Source organism: Arachis hypogaea, chromosome 19, assembly GCF_003086295.3.
Source record: "Arachis hypogaea cultivar Tifrunner chromosome 19, arahy.Tifrunner.gnm2.J5K5, whole genome shotgun sequence".
NCBI classification, from domain to species: Eukaryota; Viridiplantae; Streptophyta; class Magnoliopsida; order Fabales; family Fabaceae; genus Arachis; species Arachis hypogaea.
This window is the reverse complement of record NC_092054.1, coordinates 10,150,139-10,173,408: the sequence shown is the minus strand read 5'-3', so window position 1 is coordinate 10,173,408 and position 23,270 is coordinate 10,150,139. Positions and strand designations below refer to the sequence as shown.

At 33.0% G+C, this 23,270-nt stretch overlaps 2 protein-coding genes across 3 annotated transcripts; both read right to left on the bottom strand.

Moving 5' to 3' along the window:
- Positions 1-900: 900 nt before the first annotated feature.
- On the bottom strand, positions 901-3,604 carry LOC112779319 (GDSL esterase/lipase At4g10955). Its single transcript, XM_025823563.3, has 2 exons — positions 2,746-3,604; positions 901-2,116 (listed from the first exon to the last, which is right to left on the bottom strand). Exons 1-2 carry the CDS (start codon positions 2,928-2,930, stop codon positions 1,087-1,089), a joined length of 1,215 nt encoding a protein of 404 aa, XP_025679348.1. The 5' UTR covers positions 2,931-3,604; the 3' UTR covers positions 901-1,086.
- A 4,727-nt stretch (positions 3,605-8,331) lies between these two features.
- Positions 8,332-19,744, bottom strand: LOC112776518 (actin-related protein 4). Of its 2 annotated transcripts, XM_025820705.3 has the most exons (20): positions 19,375-19,744; positions 19,196-19,287; positions 18,801-18,959; positions 18,620-18,693; positions 16,820-16,900; positions 16,663-16,723; positions 16,169-16,218; positions 14,875-14,929; positions 14,085-14,162; positions 13,923-13,976; positions 13,218-13,271; positions 13,082-13,142; positions 12,537-12,588; positions 12,377-12,443; positions 11,997-12,059; positions 11,785-11,847; positions 10,108-10,170; positions 9,763-9,827; positions 9,113-9,181; positions 8,332-8,679 (listed from the first exon to the last, which is right to left on the bottom strand). In XM_025820705.3, the coding sequence occupies exons 1-20, from the start codon at positions 19,385-19,387 to the stop codon at positions 8,634-8,636; spliced, it is 1,320 nt and encodes a 439-aa protein (XP_025676490.1). In that variant the 5' UTR covers positions 19,388-19,744; the 3' UTR covers positions 8,332-8,633. The 2 variants fall into 2 exon arrangements, 1 of the variants encoding a protein (XP_025676490.1); XR_011877193.1 differs by lacking the exons at positions 8,332-8,679; positions 9,113-9,181; positions 9,763-9,827; ... (6 more) ...; positions 13,218-13,271; positions 13,923-13,976 and having other exon boundaries at positions 16,663-16,742.
- Between the last annotated feature and the right edge of the window lie 3,526 nt (positions 19,745-23,270).

The window sequence follows — 23,270 nt, the reverse complement described above, 5'->3', positions numbered from 1 at the left end:
TCCATTCAAAGAGGAGGAACCGATTAGAGCATCAAAGGCTAAGTGACATTGTTTATGTCACTTATAATCTACGCCTTCAATCTAGAATGCATCGCAAGAAGAAGAATTATGATCCAATTGACATTCAAAGCATTGACACAGTAGATTTTTGTGTAATGCCGGATGAAGGTGATCCTGAATTTACTAATGGAGACATCGAAGGCATTGAAAATTTAATTTATACGGATAATGCTATGCCTTCATATCCTATAGGTGATTGAAATAGCAAAACTTGTTTCATTTCCTCTCAATATCTGATGTAAAGTTGTAACTTTAATTTTTCTTGGTTTTCTATTTTATTTTATTAGATGGAGGAGATGTGGAACTTGATGTGGATTTCCCTAATGTTGCTGATTCTTCAAATACAGCTTCTTTTGGTGGTACTTCTGATGATGGTAGCTTTGGATTACCTGTTTATGATGGAGATGTTGGAACACTTAATGATAATTATGATTTTTGATGAGTTGCACCTTTGATTAGTTGAAAACTTGCTAGTAATTGTATCTTTTGAATGTAGAACATTATGGGTTTGTCATTATGTACTTTTATTTTTTGTTTACTTATAAACTTTGATGTTTGAAGTTGTTTGTGAACCTATAATATTAAGTAATGGATAATTTATTATGTGAAATATTAAATTTTATTAAGTTAGAGATCATTGAATTTATATACTTAAGATTATTTTAAGTTTTTTAATAATTTTATTTAATATTTAATTAAATCGGTTGAACCCCAGTTGAACCAGTGAACCATTGAACCAGTGACTTCACCGGTTTATTGACCGGTCCGGTTCTCACAACCTTGCTAAAATAAGAAAATATGTGTTCAAACCAGAAAGACTTGAGATTATTCCACATGTAATGACAAATATCAAAGCAGCAAGTTCTCTTTACTTTTCAGTAAGAGTGATTTCACTTATTATAAGGCAAAACAATACACTAATTTGTTTAAAGAAAAACCCAAAACAGAAAACAAAACAAATACAAAAGAATCATATGAACAAATAAAAGCAAAGAATTCAATTTCACAAACTCCAATTTTCAGTTACTAAGACTTTCCTTGTGTTGTTACTTGAGAAGAAGTACCACTCCCACTATACAAAGATCTTAACTGTCTACTTATCAGTTTGCTACTATGAATAGCCTGCTGAAGTTCTGCATCACTTGACCACCATTGCTCCAATCCATGAGCTTCATGGAACTTCTGCCTCTCCTTAGTAACAACAAACAGCTTCGCCGCGACCGGGCCATTCCCCGGCGGTGCAACATTCTCCTTATTAACTCCACCATCACCACCCGGATCATTATAAGAACAACAAATGTAGTCACTATTGTTTACATACAAATGAGGAACCCATTTGCCCACTCCAAAACCGGAGTTCTTGAAGCTTGATAGCCTCGGTATCCAACTCTTTAATCCTAGATTCTTGTTGGTATCTCCTTCCTCGCCGGCTCGAGATTCCTGGCCACTATAAGGAAGCATGGATTTCAGTTTCTTCCAAGCAGACTCTGCTTTTTCTCCAATGTTTCTTAAACTCATTGCTAGAGAAACCGAAGGTGGATTGAACAAATGTGTCTCAACATAGATTCCTTCTTTGGCTAATGCTTTTCCAACTTGAAGAGCGAAACCAGCACCCAATGAATGCCCTGCCACACAAACATTGCTTCCTCCGAAGGAATTCGAAGCCGATTTTAGTACCTCCAATGCCAATTTAAACCTGCAAGAGCCTTTCAAACTTTCCCAGGCAAAGAATCTAAGGTCATCTTCGATGTCTCTTCGCATTGTGGGTGATTTGAGTAGTGTTCCTCTGAGTGCTAGAACAGCTCGCGGCGCACCACTAGGCCTCATTAAGACCAAGTCGGCCATAGCTGCCGCCCGGTCCCATTCGAGTACTGCCCCGAAAATGGATCCGTCCCTTTCGTCGATGAGAGTTTGTGTGAGCTTGTACTTGAAGGGGATCCACCAATTAGGTGCTAGTGCAGTCTCTTGTGTTCTTTTTTCTTGCCTATCAAGTTCAAGCAAGTAAACTGCTTGTATAAAGCATGCAATCACTGTTCTTTTGTAATTTGAATCCTTCCTGAATTCCACAAAAGATCAATGTTTATATCATAAGATCAGATTCAAATTGGGATGAGGAACTTCAGAGTTATTGGTGACAAGACATTGCTCAAGCTCAAATCATGGTTATTAATCAAAGAGACACCATTGTTATTATTCAAAATCAAGATTGAAATTAACTTTAAAATGGAAATAAAAAAGATCCCCCATAATAGTCCAATCAACAGGGAAATTTCATATTCAGAAAAAATTCACTGCACAAAAGCAAATTTAACGTTAAGAGGCTAACACAATAATGGAAATGCCACAAATCCAGGGCGAAGAAAATTCCACTCCAAATAATTAATAATTGAAACAAATATAATAAATACTATGATAATAGGAGTGGATATATATAAATTTATTTAGCAATTCAGGAATTACCAATTTTAGATCACCAAAATCTAAAGACACCAACATTAGTTATTGGAACCCTAGTTGCAGCGCGCTTTATATAAAGTTCAAATTCATATTTTTTATTTATTTTCTAAAAGCCTGTGCTTGAAGCCATAATCTAATCCTACCAATTTAGATCTAAATTTAAATAGAATTTTGAACAAAAAAAAAAAAAAAGCAGAGTTTGAGTGAGATTGAGAGATGGGTACTGACCAAGTTGAATAGATGAGATCTCTCCAATTAAGGGTAGACAAATTCCTTGGTCCAGAGACATGAAAGGAATACGGGTGCGCTTCTTCTTCTACTTCTTCTTCTTCTTCTTCTTCCTTAGACACAACCAAGTCTTTCCTTTGTTCTTCAGCTTCTTCTTCTTTGCTTACTTGGTTCGTTGTTTCCATGATTCAATGCCGAGACAGAAAGGAGTGTTGTGGAAGTGGAAAGTTTGCAGCTTTCCTTTTCTGAAACTGGCTTTTATCATTTATTTATTTATTTATTTAATGATTTAATTTGAAAATTTGCAGCGTGTAAGTTGTAACGGTCATATTTTTTCCCTTCTAATGTCCGTTTCTATTTATTTATTTATTTTCTCTTTTATCATCATCTCTCTCCTTCTTCTTCATCCTCTCTCACACTTGGTTAAAAGTAACTGACAAAATGTTATGTTTATTTCCCTTCTATGAAAAAAAATTGAAGTCTTAATCCTTATGCCATTTTAAAGAGTTATATTTTATATTAATTTTTTTATTATAAAAAATTTTAATAATAATTTTTTAAATGTTAATGAATCAAAAATAATTTTTAATAAATTTTTAAAAATTATTTATTATTCATTTTAAATTCATAAATTTATAAAAATATAAATTTTATGAAACCAAGAATAGATTTTAAGGAGAAAGAAAGATTTCACTCAATTGAAAAGCACACACTAGCCGATTAGAAGGCTTCGAACGACAAACCCGAAAGAATCTCACCACAAGATTCACTTTGACATTGCTCCTGCTTCAGCAATTATGAAAGACATTTCACCATCTGAAGGAAGGAAGAAAGGCCAGCTTTCCTATTATATTAGGATTGATTTCTAGACACACCTTTCACTATTAGACGGACAAAAATTAGATTTTTATTTTTGTTCGTTTTGATTTTTTTTTATATTTTATTAAAATTTAACTAAGTATTTTTTTTATAGACATTTATGTTTAACAGTAATAAATGTCAACAATTTGTTATTAATAGTAAATTGAATCTATTTGATTCGATTTGCTACTGATACAATATATATAAACTAAATTGAATCCAATTAATTCGATTTATATTGAAAAAGTGTAAATCGAATCTAATTAATTCGATTTGCATAGAATCATTTAAAACATATTTATAACAAAAATCAAAATAAAATATTGGCATAATTTTAAAGTTGAAATAATTTATTAATGTGTTTTATCCTATTTTTAACATATTTTAAATATTTTGAGGATAATTTTGATAGCGAATAAATAATTTGTAAACAATTTTAGTGATTTGGTCTTTAGAAATAAAGATATATAATTTATTTAAAGATTCAAGTGAATAAAGATTAAATTTGAACTTAAATTTGACTTTGTATAATTATTTTTAGCGAATAATTAAATTAATGTGCTTGTTGCAGAAAAAGAAATTCTACTTATTATTTTTGTTAGTATGTTTTCTTGATAGCAATTATAAGAAAGGGAACAAAATAAATTCCTTTACAACAATAACAATAAGAAAGTCTTGTCCTAATAAGTGGAGTTGACCATATGGATAAATGATGTCATTGAACTCTATCATGTATTATGTCTACATAGAGACTGTTTACATTTAGATTTTTTTGACCACTTTAAAGATGGTTTTCCTAAGTCTTCTTCTATCTTTCACCCCTTATCCATCTTCCATCTCATCCACCCTTCTGACTGGATACTCTATCGGTCTTCTTCTCACATGTCCAAACCATCTGAGACGCAATTCTACCATTTTTTCACAATAGGTGCTACTCCAACTCTCTCTCTTATATCTTCGTTTCTTATTCTATTCAATCACGTATGACCACTCATCCATCTCAACATTTTCATCTCTGCCAAACTTAACTTATGTTCACCCCTTTGGCCGCCTAACACTTTGTACCATAAAGTATAGCCGGTCTGATAGCAGTAGATAGGATTTATCTTTAAGTTTTAAAGACACTTTTATATCACATATAAAACCAGACGCACTCCGCCATTTTGACCAACCTGCTTGGATCCTATGATTTACATCCTGTTGAATCTCTTCATTATCCTGTATGATGCATCCAAGATACTTAAAACTTTTAATTTTTCGTAGGATGTTTTCTCCAATCTTTACCTTTGTATTAGAGTTTTTCCTTCGGCGGCCGAACTTACCAAACACCTCCTGAATTTCTCTTCATAAATCCAACTTCTCATTTAGATTTTCCCTTGACTCTCCTATAAGGACGATATCGAAAAAAAGCATGCACCATGATACAGACTCTTGGATATGCTCTATGAGTACTTCCAAGACTAATGTGAAAAAGTATGGACTTCAGGATGATCCCTGGTGTAATCCTATAACAATAGAAAATTCTTTCGTCACACTACCTTGAGTCTTCACACTAGTTGTAGCCCCATCATACATATCTCTAACTGCACGAATATATGCGATCCTTACTCTCTTCCTTTCCAAAAACTTTCATAAGACATCCTTTGGCATCCTATCGTACGTTTTTTCCAAATCAATAAACACCATATATAGATCTCTTTTATTACTATGATACCTCTCAATCATCCTTCTTAACAGGTATATCCCTTCAGTAGTGGATCTGTCTGACATAAAATCAAATTGGATCTCTATTACTTGTGTCTCTTGTCTCAGCCTCCGTTCTATTACCCTTTTTCATAACTTCATGGTATGACTTATGAGTTTGATCCATTTATAGTTTTCGCAACTTTGTATATCCCCCTTATTCTTGTAGATAGGTACCAAGGTACTCTTTCTCCACTCATCTGGCATCTTCTTTGATCTTAAAATCTCATTAAAAAATTTGGTTAACCAATTGATGCGTTTCTCTTCAAGGCTCTTCCAAATTTCAATCGGAATATTATCGGGTCCTACTGCCATTTCATTTTTCATCCGCTTTAGAGCTTCTTGTACTTCGAAATCTCGAATCCTTCTTCCCTCATGCATAACCGACCAAGGGTTAGAAGAGTCTTATGTCCTTCATTAAACAACTCGTAGAAGTAGCTCTTCCACCTTTCATTGATATTCTTTTCTTGAACCAAAACCTCTCAGTCTTTGTCCTTTATGCACTTAACCTGATCCAAGTCTCTCGTTCTTTTTTCATGGCTCTTTGCAATTCTATATATATATTTTTCTCCTTTCTTTGTGCCTAAAGACTAGTAGAGACCCTCATATGCTCTTATTCTTATTTCACTTACAGCTACTTTTGTCTCTTTCTTAACCTCCTTATATTTTTCTCAATTATCTGCATTGCGGCACAAAGACCACTCCTTAAAGCACTTCCTTTTTGCCTTTATCTTTTCTTATATACTCGCATTCCACCACCAGGACTCCTTATCTCTTGGTCCTATCCCTCTAGATTCACCAAAACTTTCTTTTGCGGTTCTTCTAATAACTTCTGCCATCTCCTTCCACATCTCCTCCGCACTTCCATCTCCATCCCACTTTGCCTCTTCTCCTACCCGTCTTAAGAATCTTCTTTGTTCATCACCTTTCATCCGCCACCACCTCGTCTTTGGATTCCTCATCTTTGTGAAAATTCATGAACAACATCCTATGTTGTATTGTTAAATTCTCTTCCAGAATAATTTTACAATTAATGCAAAATTTTCGGTTAACTCTCCTCAACAAAAAGAAGTCGATTTGAGAGCTTGTCATACCACTCTTATAGGTTATAAGATGTTTGTCTCTCTTTTTAAAACATGTATTTGCGATGAGAAGGTAAAAGATTGAGGAAAAGTCCAAAATAGTTTTACCTTCGATATTGACCACCCCAAAACCATGGCCTCCATGAATACTTCCATACGCAGTCACTTTTCTTTCAACATAGCCATTTAAATCTCCTTTTAAAAAAATCTTATCTCCTGAAGGCATGTCTTGGACCAAACTCTCTAGATCCTCCCAAAATCTTATCTTGTATTGCTCGTCTGAACCCACTTGCGGTGCATAAGCGCTAATTACATGAAAAGTACCTCCTTCCACCACAAGTTTGATAGAGATGATCCGATCTCCCACCCTCTTGACATCCACTACGTCCTTCTTCACTACTTATCCACAATAATACATACCTCATTCCTATTCTTCACCTTTCCTGTATACTAAAGTTTGAACTCGGAAATATCCAACTCCCTAACCTTCGCACCGACTCATCTTATTTCTTGTAGGCACATGATGTTAATCTTTCTCCTTGTCATGATGTCCACCACCTCCATAGATTTTCCTATTAAAGTGCCTATGTTCCATGTCCCATGTCCTAAATCTCAACCTTCTTCTGTCGCTCCAACATTTATCTTTATCTTTTTCTTTGTGAATTAGCTTATTTATCCTCGTTCGTTCACGAAAATGCGAGAATCCTTGCTCATTTAACACTACACCCGGGCACCGATGCAGCGGCTCTTGCTCCTTTGACACTGTACGCAAGCCATATAGTGCGTTGTTTTCGGGTAACGACCTAGCTTTAGCACAATAACGTCTTTGGTCCATGTAATGAAGATTCGACTAAATTTTTATGTTCACTGTCGAAGGTCTAACAACCCTCCTCCTTTATGTATATAACTAATAAAATTTTTGAGAAAAAAAAGCCACTCATAAATGATGCATTAAGTAAAATAACTTTAAATTTTATTTCATGTAAATTATTGAATTAGTGATGATGATGATAAGTATTATGAACCTAAAAATTAATTAAAAAATAAATAAATTTTACAAGAATTTTTTTTTTAACCAAAGATAGAGATACTCGAACCTGCAACTTCTTAAATGAGTATGGAAAAACTATGTCATTTGAAGTGTATCTCATTGGCTTACAAGAATAATTTTCGTACCCTATTGTTTATGTTTATAGATATATCCCTTGTTATTTATACCAAATTTCTATATTGTTTCATTATAGTATTGGTGTTTAACTTTAAATGTTCCTGCATTGTTTTTATAGAATTTCTATGCTGATTTAAAAATTTTCTATATTATTTTCATAGAATTTAATTTTATATAAATTAAATTAAAATTAAAAAAATGAAGAAAACAATAACTTCTGTGTAAATATTTTTTATTTTACGTTTCGTTCAAACACCAAAATTTTCAAACAAGTTTGCACAAATGTTAGAATTTACATACAAACGATGGTCAAAATATATCATTTGTATCAATAATTAAACACCATTTACACATTTGTCTTTTGGCATTTGTATCTAATTAAAGAAATAATATAAACAGGTAAAAGTCGTTAAAAAGGTTAACATCATGCTATAGTGAAGAGGAAAAATAAAGATATGGAGATTTTCTTTGATAGATAGATATATCTATCTAGGAGAATGTTTTATTTTATTTTTATTAATTTTTAAAAATAGATTATACACTCCTCTTGATTCTCTTCACACAAAAATCTCTTCATAGTAAAATTGTCCTTGATGTTAATGCATAAGACCCCAAAATGAAAATAGAGAGTATACATGTACATTTACAGGGGCAGCAAAGATGTATAACAGAACCCGTTGATATAAAGGTTAAAACATCAATAACTGCAGCAAATAACAATCAAAACAAAGATTGCAGCAAAAAAATTGTCCTAATTATCTTTACCATTTAAATAGACACTCAAATTTCATGTTGTAACTTACACAAAAGGAAAAAAAAAGGGGGGGGGGGGGTGTGGGACTATAGGTATACTTTACATCAGTATAAATTACAGCTACAATTAGACTAGGTAAATAATGCAGTTAGGTTGAGAATTAACAGGAATGGATATAAATATGAAAGATAAATACATTAAAAGACAATCACAGAAAACTAAGTCTGCGTTCATGGCAATACTTCCCAAGGTGATAACGTATGCACACACAAATAACAATTTAAGGACACTTCCTTTGGATATATGAAGCTCCATGCTCTTCATACCTGTGACAAGTGCATTAAAACAGTTTATTGTTGACAATCATGGTCTTTAATGGAAAATTTGGATGTGTAATTTGACAACTATGTTTTCGTAATGACAAAAGTGATGAAGAGAATGAAAACGACAAAAAACAACAAAGCCTTATTCCACTAGGTGAAGTCAGCTACATAGATCAAATGATACTATTGATCCCTATGATATATCATGTCGACATAAGAGAAAGAAGGCAACAAGATAAGGAATGTGAAATATAAGGGCAGCCCGGTGTATAAGCAAGGCATCCTAACCTGATGCATTGTTAGTGGCTAATTCTAAGGTTTGAATCCATGACAATGAGATCACATATGACGACTAAACCGTTGTTCATGGTTCCCCTTAAGGTAATGTAAAATTTATGCAGAGTCACAAGAAGTTGGGCAAGCAATGGACACTTACTCGGACTTGGAGAACCACATTTGCTGGAAGGAGCCAAGAGAAGCCAATATGCTACCCCCTATCCAAACACTGCACAAAATCATCAAGAAACATGACTTAGAGGATACAGTATCAATGATGCATGAACAATCATCGCATTCTCATATAAAATCATAATCCAAGTCAGCCCCTAACTGATTTCCAAACCTAGTAACTAGACCACATAATGTATCCTGAAGGGCAGCTCGGCATACGATGATTGGAGTTTAAAAGCAATTTCATCCAGTGTTCATGGCGAAATGTGATCATCACACATGCAGAAAGAAACGCCAAAAGAGTTCACACAACTCAAAAACGCCATCCCTGAACAGGCTCACATTAGGTCTTTAACAGGCTGGCATTGTAGATCAATCTTCAGCTAATATAGTGATTCGCTGATGCACCCAATAATTAATATATAATTCAAAATAACTATAGTAGTAACCTCAAGATCAAATCATACCACCAATTTTCCTATTATAGTTATACTAGACATCGTGTGAACCATTTTCTCAATCTTTAGAAGTGTATTTACAGATATCAAACCAATGATCAAGGAGCATGGAAATATGTACAGTAGTTAATCAAGCATCATACGCAACTGTTGAGTAGTATTTTGACTCGGGTATTACCTAAACCTTCTTTCAGTAGCGTTTCCACTCGCTAATACTTTTACTCTAGCAGCTTGAGGGGATTCCTGCATCAGACGTGTATCGCAATCAATTTTTCATGATTAAAACAAAGAAAGAAAGTTTATGAATCATGATATATAAACTGAAATCTGACTCCTGAGAGAGTGTTTCACAAGGTCAATCAAGTTATTTTTCTTGTCTTAGAAATGTCAGAATGCAAAAGCTAAATGCAGCTGAAACCCAATCTTACACATCCACACTCAGTATTCAGACTCAGCACAAAAGCGCACTTTCGTTCAGTGCATTTAATAGATTTTAGACAAGAGCTTATTTATTGAATTTTACCTCTAGTAAATCCTTCTCAAGGCGTTCCTTCAGTTGTTGCATTGAAGCTGTGCCACCAGCAAGCTACATGTGATGAATGAAATCAATTTCAGTGTTGTCAGGTGATGCACTATAAGGCTGCGTTTGTTTTCAAAGACAGGACAGAACACGACACTGAGACAGAGACAATAGGACGGAGACACTAAAAATTATTGTTTGTGTATTGTGTTTGGATACGATGTACAAGACACTAATGTAATGTCCAGTATTATGTTTGGATACATATGGACAAGACTAAAATATTATATGAAATGACTAAAATAACCATATGATTCTAAATTTTCTACGGTCAAGTACAAAGTAATTTAATAGAGAATGAGAGTACGTAGGAGTACAGACGAAACTTAAAAAAATATTTGAAGAGACAAAAAATTTTAATAAAAAAATATATAATAGTATTTATATTAAAATAAAAATTATAAATATATTTATTTTATTTTTAAATTTATTATTAATATGTAGGAATACATATGGTTAAGATTAATAAAAAAATAGATCTGAGTTTGATTAATAAAAAATTTTGTTTAGGTTAATAAGCCAAATTAATTTTAAATAAAAAATCAGAAAATCAGTTTTAAAAAAAAATCTATTTTTACATGAAAAAAAAAAGTTTTTGCACATAAAAATTTATTTTTATTTAGAAAACCAATTTTTTTATCTAAAAACTGATTTTTTTTAAATTATATAAAATCAATTACAATTTATAAATTATTTTTTAACATTTTAAAAAGATCAATTTTACCTTTAATAATATTTATCTTTCAAAAGTTTCAAGACTAATTATAGGAAAAATAAGAAGGGATAATAGTGGAATAATAAAAAATATCTATGGACAAAAAGGAAAACAAAATTTATAAAAGAGTCCGTGTCCACTCTTCCAAATCCCGTGTCCATCATTGTCCTTCGTAGAAGAGTGGACACAAAAATATAAAAAACTGTCCCGGAGACAATGTGTTCCGTGTCCATGTCTCTGCTTCCAAACACATTCTAAATATGTACTGTCCATGTCTCTGTGTCATGTCTCCGAAAACAAACGCTACCTAAGATACTTCCATCATATGTTTCAGGTCAATAGATGCATATGCTTAGATCAGATCAATTAGCCTACAAACATAACACTAGAAAGTTGGATAAAAAAAATTGTTCCTCATATGCTTTTATCAAGTCCTCCAGAATTCTAGAAATCATTGACCAATCCACTCTAATATTCTGCCAAGTAGCAGCTCCAATCCTGGCTCTCTTATCCTCCATTACCCTCTATTATTCTTCTCTCGTCTTGATGAAATTCTTCTTTTATCCAAAAAAATTCACAAGTCCATATGACATAATTATAATCCAATTTAAATCTTTTATTTACTACAACACATTAAAAATCTTCATTAAAATATTTTAGTTTGAAGCAATTCATTAATATCTTATTATGAATTAAAACTTAAAATATTTTATCTATTTTTAAAATCCATGGATCACTCCAGTATGAATCATCAAGTTCCCATCATAAAGAATGGCCAAATATATGCGTGAGGCTCTCATCATTGCTTGGTCAAGGGTGGATTAGAGATTAACACCAAAAAAAGTCCATGCTGTATCCAATTGAGTGTAGGAACTAGCTAAAGCATATAGACACAAGAAAATTACCAGTATGCTACTAAATAACTCTCTTCGAATGTCTACATCACATTTGTTAATGCTTTCTATAACCTGTAAATATTCAAAATTGATAGCAAAATCATCAGAAACTGGAAGAAGACAAGTTAGGGCACAAGGAAGTACTTAGGCTCATTGACACTGTACACCTAAAAAAGAGAACAACAAAAAAAAGAAAGAAAAATCACTTCGAAGTAGATTACCATTTGGGGTAGGCCACGAACGGAAGGAGCAACTTCTGCAAAGCTCTCCATGCCAGGAATTGTCTTGATTTACATTGACACAACATATACAAAAAATAAAGGGGGGAAAAAGCAACATCAAAACTTTAGTACATTGAAGAACAAACAATTGGAAACATTGACTTTGAAGCAGTTCACTTAAGCACTGAAAGACAAAACTATAAACCCAATGTGACTGCCGTACAATATGCTGCTAATGAAACCTAATATATGGAATTCCCAGAAGCAAAAGCCAAAAAGTATATACATATATAACAGGCTATCTGTTACAAATCTTTTATGTAAACAAAAAAAAAAACAAAAAAACAGAAACCAACATATTTTCTTTAGAGACTGCACACCTGAACTAGGGATGGATTGAAAAGAACATCTGGAATCTTGAATCTATCAGATCCAATTTCAATTGTCCTGTGTTATATTATATAAAAAGAAAAGAAGGAAAAATCATTATTAAAAAAACATTTCCATATAAACTAACAAGTAAGAGTGACTTCAACTTACTGGCCATCAGGGAGCTCATATGGGGTCATCGGAATGTTTGAATATGCACTATCTACAGTAAAAGATGAAGAATGACCGATGTCATATATGGGAACAACCTATACTCAATTCTGTTGGAGACAGGAAAATAGAAGTATATTCTACTAAATAATCAACAACAACAGCGAAGCCTTATCTCACAAAGTAGGATTGATTACATAGATCAAATGACATCATTGTGTTGTGTCATGAATCATGTCTGAATTTAGTTTTCTACTAAATCAAATAATCAAAATATATCACCTATATTGGAAGCATAAATGTAAAGCAAAGCAAATAGTGGAACATTGCAATAAGCATGACGGATCAAGTTATTTTTATTTTTTTATGGAATACGCTCTTTGATGGATTATGAGAGAGGTCGGAAGGAAAAAAGCGTAAACAAAAAACAAAGGGCAACAATAAATCAAAATTGAGGCATTTCATGCACATATGACTGCAAAAGAATAAATCACAGGATAAATGGGGTTCAAAACATTGTATGTGATGAAAACAGGTTGACCAACCATCATATGGAGTATCTGGAGCACGGCATACACATTCTTTGATATCACTTGCAATCACTCTCTGTCAGAGGAGAAAGCAGACATCAGATAAGGGGAAAATAACATATAACAAGAAATTCCATGATCACTCACGGACCTGAGAGTAGAGTTTGTAGCTTTCAGTTGTATTTGGAAAATCAATATCTACAGTCTGTAGGAAAGAGAAGTAAACGAGAGAAACACAATGAGATATGATAATAATTCAGTTTATTGAACTGTAGTCATAACCAACCTCATACTGGAACATAAAAGCAAAGAACTAAATTAATATTGGTTGGTAGCAAACAAATAAATAAAATTAGCCTCATGCTACCAATAAAGAGAACAGGCGACAATTTTCATTGGAATCATGAGCGTCAAAACTTCAAGAAATACTTTGAAAATTGAAATAAATAATTTTTTTCTACACAACTATACCCCACTTTCTAATTCCAGTTCCTTGTATACCTTAATAAATTATTCTATAACACCTTTATCTTCATTAATTTGCTTAATTTTTACAAGCTAAAGTCATGGAGCAACAGTTTACTAGCACAATTGATTTTCATAGAAATCTGTCGTCTTTTTTTTTTAACCAAAACTCAAGAACCAGGATCAACCATCAGTTAAAAGATGAGAGAAATGAAGCACTTAAACCATCCAGATTCTTACAGGCACAAACAAATCACAAGATCCAAGGGCAGGAACTCCATATTGCGAAATTTCAAGTATCAAGATAGAGGAAACAAGGAAAATTATAGATCCTGAAAATTAGCGAGAAAACTATCTTACAACATACAGAAAAACTTGGAACACGGTATACCTGAAACTCTCCAGGGCGTATTTCCTTTCTCCTAAAAGAATACCGTGGTTTTATCTGTTACAACAACACAACAAAGAAAAGGAAATGTCAGGCAGATAAATGCACAGCAACTTCGCTTCAGATGATCACTGGCAAACACAATAACTAATAATTGTCACCCACCACGATACCCTTGCTTTCCAAGCTTTTCATCAAGCAGTCTGTAAGAAATTCTCCTCCAATAGGAGAGGTCGCCACAGCCTTGTGTAGAAAGCATTATAGAAATTATCAGCAAAATGACACATTCAATGTTATTGAATATGATTGAAAGTGTGAAATAAGATCCTATAACAGAACATAAGACATGCATATACAGTTCATATTCATATATAAAAAGATTAGCTCTTTATTGGTACAGAATTATAGATAATTTGTACATTTTAATGGACTAAATAACCTCAAATCTATATATCTTATATATTATAAGCAATATTAATAGTTATGATCAGAGAACTTTAAAATTGCACTAATTGTCATGATTTGCTTCAATCTATTTAATGTGTATATTTAGGCCATTATTTAATTAATTTATAATGTCAGATATGTCAACCTATAAGCCTTATAACCTCTATATAAGCAATCCAATTTCAGAAACTATGGAGTATTTAGAATTGAAGATAAAAGAAACCACGAAAATATTACATATAAGAAACTGGGCATGAAAGTAAATACTAAAAGTAATGGCAAGCATCTAGTGATATGCAGGGTCCGGGAAAGGACTACACCAAAAGAGTGTAATGTAGGTAGCCTAACCTGACACAAATGTCAGTGGCTAATTCCATAGTTTGAAACCTTGGAGTCACATGGAGACAACTAAACCATTGCCCCAAGGCTCTCCTTCAAATTAAATACTATATATATATTGAAAAAAAAAAGCATGGATTGATTCAGTTAGGTGACAACAAGTGAATACCTTTTGAAGAACATAGCCATCATGTACCGGTGCAACTGTAGTTGATCCTCCACCACTGAGCACAATTAAAAAATAACGTAAACCTCTCAAATTCATTCGCGGAGCTTCTAACATTATATTCTGACATATTTGATACAATAAATGTTAAACTAATACTGTAAATCACAAAACGACTCATATCAGTTCCCAATTTAATTTTCTCTATTGAGCTCTCATGTTTTAAGTTGTTCAATTTGGTCTCCCCAGTCCACACTGCTAGACACCTAATGTTTTCTAGACTAAGACTTTAGTATTAGTCGTGAGTGAGTTAAACTTCCATCATGATCAGCCTCCTCCATCTCCTAGAACATAGGCAGTGTTTGTTTGTTGTTCATGTCCACCAGAGACAGAGACACGATGACACATGTCTAGCATTTGTTTTGCGAGAGACAAGTTTACGGAGAGCACAGTTACACACAATTACATACAAGCTTACACACATTTTGTGTGTCTCCAAAATGATGAGATAGATTTTTAGTGGGCACATATTGTGTATAAATTGTTTACAATTTTACCCTTAATATTTTTCAAAACACCCAAATCTGCCCCTCCCTCCTACTTCATCACTCAGACAGACCTCACTTTCCTCTCTCCCTCCTTCCACACTCAGATCCACCCGTCGCCGTCACTCAGATAGATTTGTATTCTTTGCTGCATGCTTAGGTACCAAACCTAAAAAATCAGAGTCTTGTGCGTGTCTATGTCTCTCTGTCTCGTCTGTCTCCACCCACTAACCAAATGCAACCATACTACACAAGACATTAATAAGTTTTATAGAGGACCATTGGCATTTACACATTCCACAGGACCCACTGAAAATGAGAACTTTACAGTGGTCAAGCAGAAAAAGGATAGCCTGACCAGTTGAAAAATTATGCAACTGAAATTACAAGTGCATTAAATAATGTTTGCTTCAGAATAAAATCTCTGGCAATTTGATTTCTCATAGTTATGATAGTAAAACTGATAATAGACTTATTCAGTTTCACTCTTGACTTTTTTCTTATTGTATTTATAACATACATAAAGTGTCACTTATCCTGAAACTAAAGCAAATTCAAAACACTCCACAACTGTATTTAGCACCAGCAGGACATCAAAAAGCACAACGAAAAAGGATGACAAAGCAATTACCAAACTCAAATAATCAACAGTAACATAAATCTTCAATATACAATACCTAAAAATTTTAACAAATATACAGAAATAGAAAAATGAAAATAATAAGAGGAAAAGATCATTTGCAAACTCTTACCAATCAACAACCAATGACGTAGCACGCCCTGATGCAAAAGATGTCAAAACCTGTATGTTATGAAAAGGAATCACATTCCAATATTTTTTCATTATCACTCCAGAACATACATCTCTTCAGTAGAACATAAAAGTCGTAAACTATAAAGCATATGCAATCATTTAGGTGTTGCACCCATGCGTCAGTCAAGCAAGCACCAAAGCAAATAATTGTATGACACACCGCACATTAATAGTTGAGGTTTTTTAAATTATTTTTTCGAAACCAACAAATCAGACACAATATAAGCAAGGCCGTGTACCAATTTTTTAATTAAAAAAATAATATATTCTGTAGTGAAGCTTGTACATGATATTATGGGCAATGAATTTTTTTGCCCAAAAGTTTAAATTATATGTGTCATGTCCATGTCCTACATTTTCAAAAGTTGGTTTTCCATGTCAATTTTTGTATTTGTGCTGCTTAGTTAGTGACGGTACGTATTATTCACTTACAGCATTCTTTGCCAAAAACAATGCAGGTGCTTTGTACTTCTCAAACATAAGCTCTGCGGCCCTGGAAGAATCACAAAAAACTTTACACGCTAATGTTTTAAATTGAAGTCTATAATTGTATATTAAAAATTTATATACAGCCACAATACATCAATACCTTTCTCTCTGCTGTTGAGTGTTAGAAGAAGGTTCTGCAAGTAGCATTGGATGCTCTTTAGGATCAATCAAGAGGCACTCCCTAAGAAAAAAGAAAGCACACCCCAGTTAAGAACAAAGCAAACCCCTAGGCATGTTAAGCAATTTCCACTCAACCACTTCTGAAAAAATGACATCCAATAACAATCAACAAGCCCTATTTGGTTTTCCTCTATCCTTTATCCAATTATCTTCAATTTGATCCAGTTTCCTCACAGCCTAGTGCCTCTACCGGTCTTGTCATGTGACCAAGTCACATTATTTATATGATATTCTCAGCACTACATGTTAGCATGTCAACTCCTCCACCTAAATCAACTCAGCTGTACATATCATTTGCTCTTGATGGCACGTTTTTGTCTAATAATCACTATCATATCACATGCTACTCTAATGGTTCAGTAGAATTTCCTGAGATCAATAGGGAACTTAAGATCACTAATCATCCATCTCAAGAATTTTTGGATAAAATAAGAACTTTATTAATAAGAAAAGAAGAATGCAAAGTGATAAGAGCACAACAGGTCCTACTTAAAAGCAAAAGATTATGCGTGAGTATTATCCATTTCAGGAACTCAACTTCTAATAATAGCCGTTCTTCCCCTTAATGTAAAACAGATCCACATTCCCTAAATTCTACAACTTGTGGGTTGGAAAGAACCCCGCCAGACAATGCTATTCAAATCATGTTAATTGTGTCTCTATCATGCTTCATTGCCAATCCTTGCATAGTTGATTCCAACCAATAAGATGTTTAAAAAAGAGGACTTTTTAGTTAGGACTTCAATGACAATGGAAAACTTTGATGAGTCTTTATGGCTTCAATCAACAATGGTGAGTAAAGAAAGATCGTTACTACCATATCTCACTTAGTGACTACTGCTACCAGAATTTCTAACATCCTTTTATGCTTTAACTATGAATAACAGGTTACATACATACTCCATGAAATATTGCTTTAGAATAAAAAATATTAGATATTTTGGATGTCTGCCCAAGCATCATTACAGTTATAAACTCCAGCAACATATGCCATAAAATGAAACAACTGTATAAAAGAGAACAATAATCCAATGCAGTTCAATGGAAGCAAGTCAGAGCACTTATTTTATGGATCAAAGTCACATGATTACTTTATTAATTTTCTTTGTTATTTATTATTATTCTCCCCTCTATATATATCACTCACAAAATTTCAATTTTCTCACCTAAAAACACTGAACCTCTATGTTAGCCTCACTTAGGTAAGCCTCTGTTTTATCCTCACAACCACCTCTTCCACCAATTGAATCTAAGAGTCTAAATTTCTGGTCTGTCAATATCCATTGCAAATATATCCTTCTTACTCTAAAAGCCGTAATTGGTATGACATAGAGGAACTTAAAAGCCCCCTGTCCCTACCAATTAAGTTCTCAATCTTCTGTGGTCATATGCAAAAGGTCAAAAGCTAGTTCACAATTGCTGGTCTGCCAAATACAAGCCCCCACCCACCCCTGTTTCAACTTTTTCTTAGTAGCTAGCTCCTATTTCTGCAAGTTTTCCACTAGGCTACACATATTAGCATGCTTAACCTAAGAATTATCATGTCCGCAGACTACAAAATGAATATTAATGGTAGGTATGATTAGAGAAGGGGATAAAAAGGCAATTGGGGGGGGGGGGGGGGGTGTTCTCTGTATCATATAAGCCTTGTCCATGCTACTATTCAAGCCTAACAACTATGCTACACAGATCAAAGACTGATTGGATAATCAATACCAACCTGAAGGCATGATCCCATATGTTGTCAACAATGTCCCAGTCTGCAACAATCCCATCCTTTAACGGAGACACGACCTGACAGCATGGAAGAAATAGATAAATAACCTAAACCCATTCATTACAGTAAAATCTGTAAATTAGTAATCCAAGCTTAGTCTAGAAGGCCACTAGATAAAGTGCACCTCCATATGGTCTCTGCGGTACCCCAAGGACTGAGATCCCACATACAACTTTCGCTTTCCCTTGGGTTTGTCATTGTTCTTGGCGTCCGCAGTAGACTCGGAGTTCTTTTCGCCATTCTCAGCTTCATCAATATCCATTTGATCAATTGCCCCCACAACCTAAATTCACATAACAAAACTTATCACTAGCTCACAATAGCAAGTATCTATCAAAACTATTCACAGTATTTATCACAGCTATTATAGTAACAAACTACAATTTTTGAACATGCACCCAACTATACTATCAATCTAAGAGCTTCCTATAGTGTAGCACACTGAGATTAAAAAATTAACATTGAAAATTTACATTTTTTAAAATAATACACAAAAAAAAGAGTAGCTAGTACACTTACAGAGGGAAACACAGCCTTGGGAGCATCTTCACCAGCATAACCAGCTTTACATGTGTGTGAGCCCAAGTCAATTACTATTGCAGACACTTCATCTGTTTATCCAACCCGAAAATAAGTAAATTTCAGAAGATGGAGGGAAAAAAATAAGAGTTTATAAAGATAATTCACTTCACACTCACCACCACCATACATGGCTGCAGCGATTCCACGAGCTCGAAGATAGATTAGGGTTTTGAAAGGGTTTAAGAGTTTGCGCTCTCTGGTTTCTCAGGAACAACGAGGGAGATGAAAACTCCGGTAAATGGACCGCCGCCGGAGAAGCTTCCGGCGAAGTTGTCGGAGAAAGCGACGACGGAGGTTGAAGAGGCACTGGGTTTGGTGATTGAAAAAGAGAAGAATAGGTTAAAGTTTAGGGGCTACTCCATAATTTTATGAAACCGTGGAATGGTTAATTTTGTTGAGTATAGACGATGATAGGATTCTCACTTTCTCCCCTTATCTTTCCTCCATATTTTAATTTTCAAGAATCTTTTAGAAAAATACTAAATCAATTATCTATATCTACATTAAATATTTAAATACATATTAAATAAATTTAGATTAGTTTTTTTAATAAAGATATGTTTTTAAGAAGATGTATTTTATCATCTGATATCTAAAAATATTATTTAAAACTGCTCTGTTGGATTCATTCTTTAAAAAAATTAATAGAAATTGAAATAGTACCGTTTGATTTTCAAACATTTTTAAAATTAAACATAATAAAATCCAACCATCTAATGATCTAATTTCTAAATTGTAAATAGAAAAAAAAGTAAAATGTACCTTCTAATCTTTCTATTTTACAAAACAAATCTGAATTTGTGTAAAACACTAAAAGACAAAAAAACACCAATTATTATGTAATATATAGTTTTATACGTTACCCTCCTATATATACAAAATTAAGCCACTTTTATAATTATATAAAATTATTTTTAAAAAAGTTCCAAAAAATATATATATCTAATTTATTGTCACCTTAAAGAAAAAAATATCACATTTAATAATATCTAAATGAAGTAGTTTAAGAGGTGAAGTAATTTTAGAGATTATTTAAAATCTTTTATGATAAAATATTGTGTTTGGTATTTAAATGGAAGGATTTTTATATTAAAAACTTCAATAAGATTTTTAATTACGTTATACAATATTATGTTTCGATCAGATATTTTTATATTCAAATATTTTATACGCATGATAATTTAAAAAAAAGTTTCAATTAAATTTTTTTCGATTACATATTTTTTTATTTTGATCAAGTAAATATATTATTTTTATTTATAAAATCTTTGTATGGTAGGATAATTATATTACAATAAAGTTATACGGTTAAATAATTTTATCAATTAAGTCTTAACTAGATTAGATATGCGTATTTTTTTTTTAAATATGATTATCATCGTCCTCTTTTTTAACATTGTCATTGTTGTCTTTAACTTCTTCTTTTTCATTGTCTTTGAGATTTTCTTTCTGTACGTTTCTTCGATAATCATCGTCGTTTTTTTCTTCTCTTCTTATTCTTCTTTAACAACATCATCATTTTCTTTTTCTTTTTCTTTTTTAAAGTCTTCTTCTTTTGTTTGATTTTTTCTCTTTTTTTTTCTTTCATCCTATTTCATTATCATCATCATCATTATCGTCTTTTTCATCTTCTTCTTCTTTTATATGTTCAAAAAATTATAGCACAACAATTTTGATTCACAACATATAAATTTCGATGCAAAAATTTTGATATATAACAAAATTTTTAAAAGACCACATATCTAAAATATAGACATCAACTAACAAAATACCATGACAGATAAATTTTAGTACACAATAAAAATTTTTTGGTGAACAACAAAGAATACAAAAATATTCGAAAAATTACATGTCAAAATATTTATAACTAACTAATAAAATACACGTAGCATAAAAATATTTGAAGAACTACAATTGACTTATTCAATTAACAAAATATATCTGTAATCAAAATTTATGTGTTATGTGTAAAAAATTTTATATTATAAATAAAAATTTGTGCTAAACGTAGAATATTTTGTTATATCAATAAAATTTTTGTTATGTGCAAATATTTTTATATTATATATAAAAATTTGTGTATTATATCAATAAATTTTTGCATTCTCAATAAAATTTATGTGCTAAAAAAGTGAAACGAAGTAAAAACAATAATACATACTTATACTTTTTTTAGATTTGTGTCAATTAAATTAAACTCTGCTATAAAAATATTTATACGCGTGTAGCATTACCAATTATATTATTTGCATTCACAAGCAAAATGTTTTATTTTCATTCCGTCAATGCAACTTTCATTTTTTTTGCCAATGAGTTATAACTCAAATGGCATAGTCTTTTCATACTCATTTAAAAAGTTGCGAATTTGAGTCTCCTTATCTTCAATTAAAAAAAAACTTTCATTTTTCTTTATTAGTTTGAAGTGTGATAAAGATAACAAATATTATTTAGATTTCTCTCGAGTCTCTCGAAAAGAAGTGCATTTTTATAAGTAAAATACCATATTTTATTTATACCCATTATAAAAAGAGTCTGTTGAGGATAAATAGAGATAAAAGATGAAACTAGCTGAAGTGTGAGGCATGTGATTAGGAGTTGGTTATGTTGGGTTGTCAAGTTTGTTAGAAGGGTAATTAGTTGTTAGAAAAATATGTTTCAGCTGTGACTACAAATACAAGAGTAAACCTACTATGTAAAGCAGTTTTTAGAATCAATGAACTCAGTTTCTCATTCTCTTCTCTTCTCTCTGCTCTCTACTCCCTTTCTCTCTCGCTCTTAGCTCTCCTTTTCAGATCTAACAGAGTTTTCTGATACCTTCTCATGGTATCAGAGCTCTAGGTTCTGATCCATGGCGCTACCAAGTGAAATTTCAGCTTCCGCAATTATGAACCCTAGAACAACGATCAACACCATCGCGTTCAAGCTCGATGAAAATAACTTCGTTCCATGGAGACGTCAAGCACTGGCCTTCATAAAATCGAATAAACTCAAGGAGCATCTCGATCCAAGAAAAGTACCGAGGAGATATGGATCTGAACAAGATCGATTGACAAACACTGAAATGAAGGAGTTCGAAGCTTGGGAGCAAGAGGATCAATTCTTAGTCTCATGGTTCTTTGCCTCAATGGATCCAGAATTTACTCATCAGTTGGCTGAGTGTGAATTTGCTTATGAGATCTGGTTCAAACTAGAAGATTATTTTGCAAAAAGGATGAAATCAAAAGTAAAGCAGCTGAAAACCCAAATTAAGACCATCAAACTTCAAGGATCTGTAACTGAATATATGTCCAGGATAAAAAAGGTAACAAACTCACTTTCTGCATTAGATGCACCTCTTACTAGTGAGGAATTTGTCGAAGTAGTAGCTCAAGGCTTAAATGAGGATTATAGTGCTTTTATTACTATGATAAATTCAAAGGCTGATGAAATAACTGAGAGTGAGGTGGAGGCATTATTAGTAAGACAAGAAGAATTAGTTGAGAGATTTAAGAATAATGTACTTGGCACTATGCATGTAAATTTGGCTCAAGGTTCAGAATCAAAACTGCAAGAACACCACCACAATTACTCTAGATATTCACAAAATCAACAACATAACTATCAAGGAAGAGGTCAGGAGTTTCCAGGACGAGCTCGTGGTCGAGAATTTAGAGGTGGCAGATCCTTCCATTATGGAAATTCAAGGCCGTAATGTTAGCTGTGTGGAAGGATTGGGCACATTGTATGGGATTGTTATCACAGGTTTAATCAGAACTATCAAAGACCTTATGAAGCAGCATCAAATCACCCAGCTCCACCGTCTTCAGTCTTTCATCAACCACAGTCACAAACAGACTCACAACCACAAGCATTGGTTGCAGCTGCGCCGTCAACCACATATTTGACAGATAGAGCGTGGTATCTGGACACAGGAGCATCACATCACCTTACATTTGATTGCAACAATCTAGTTACAGGCTCAGAGTATGAAGGCTCAGAGTAGGTGTTCACAGGTAATGGTCAAGGTATGTGC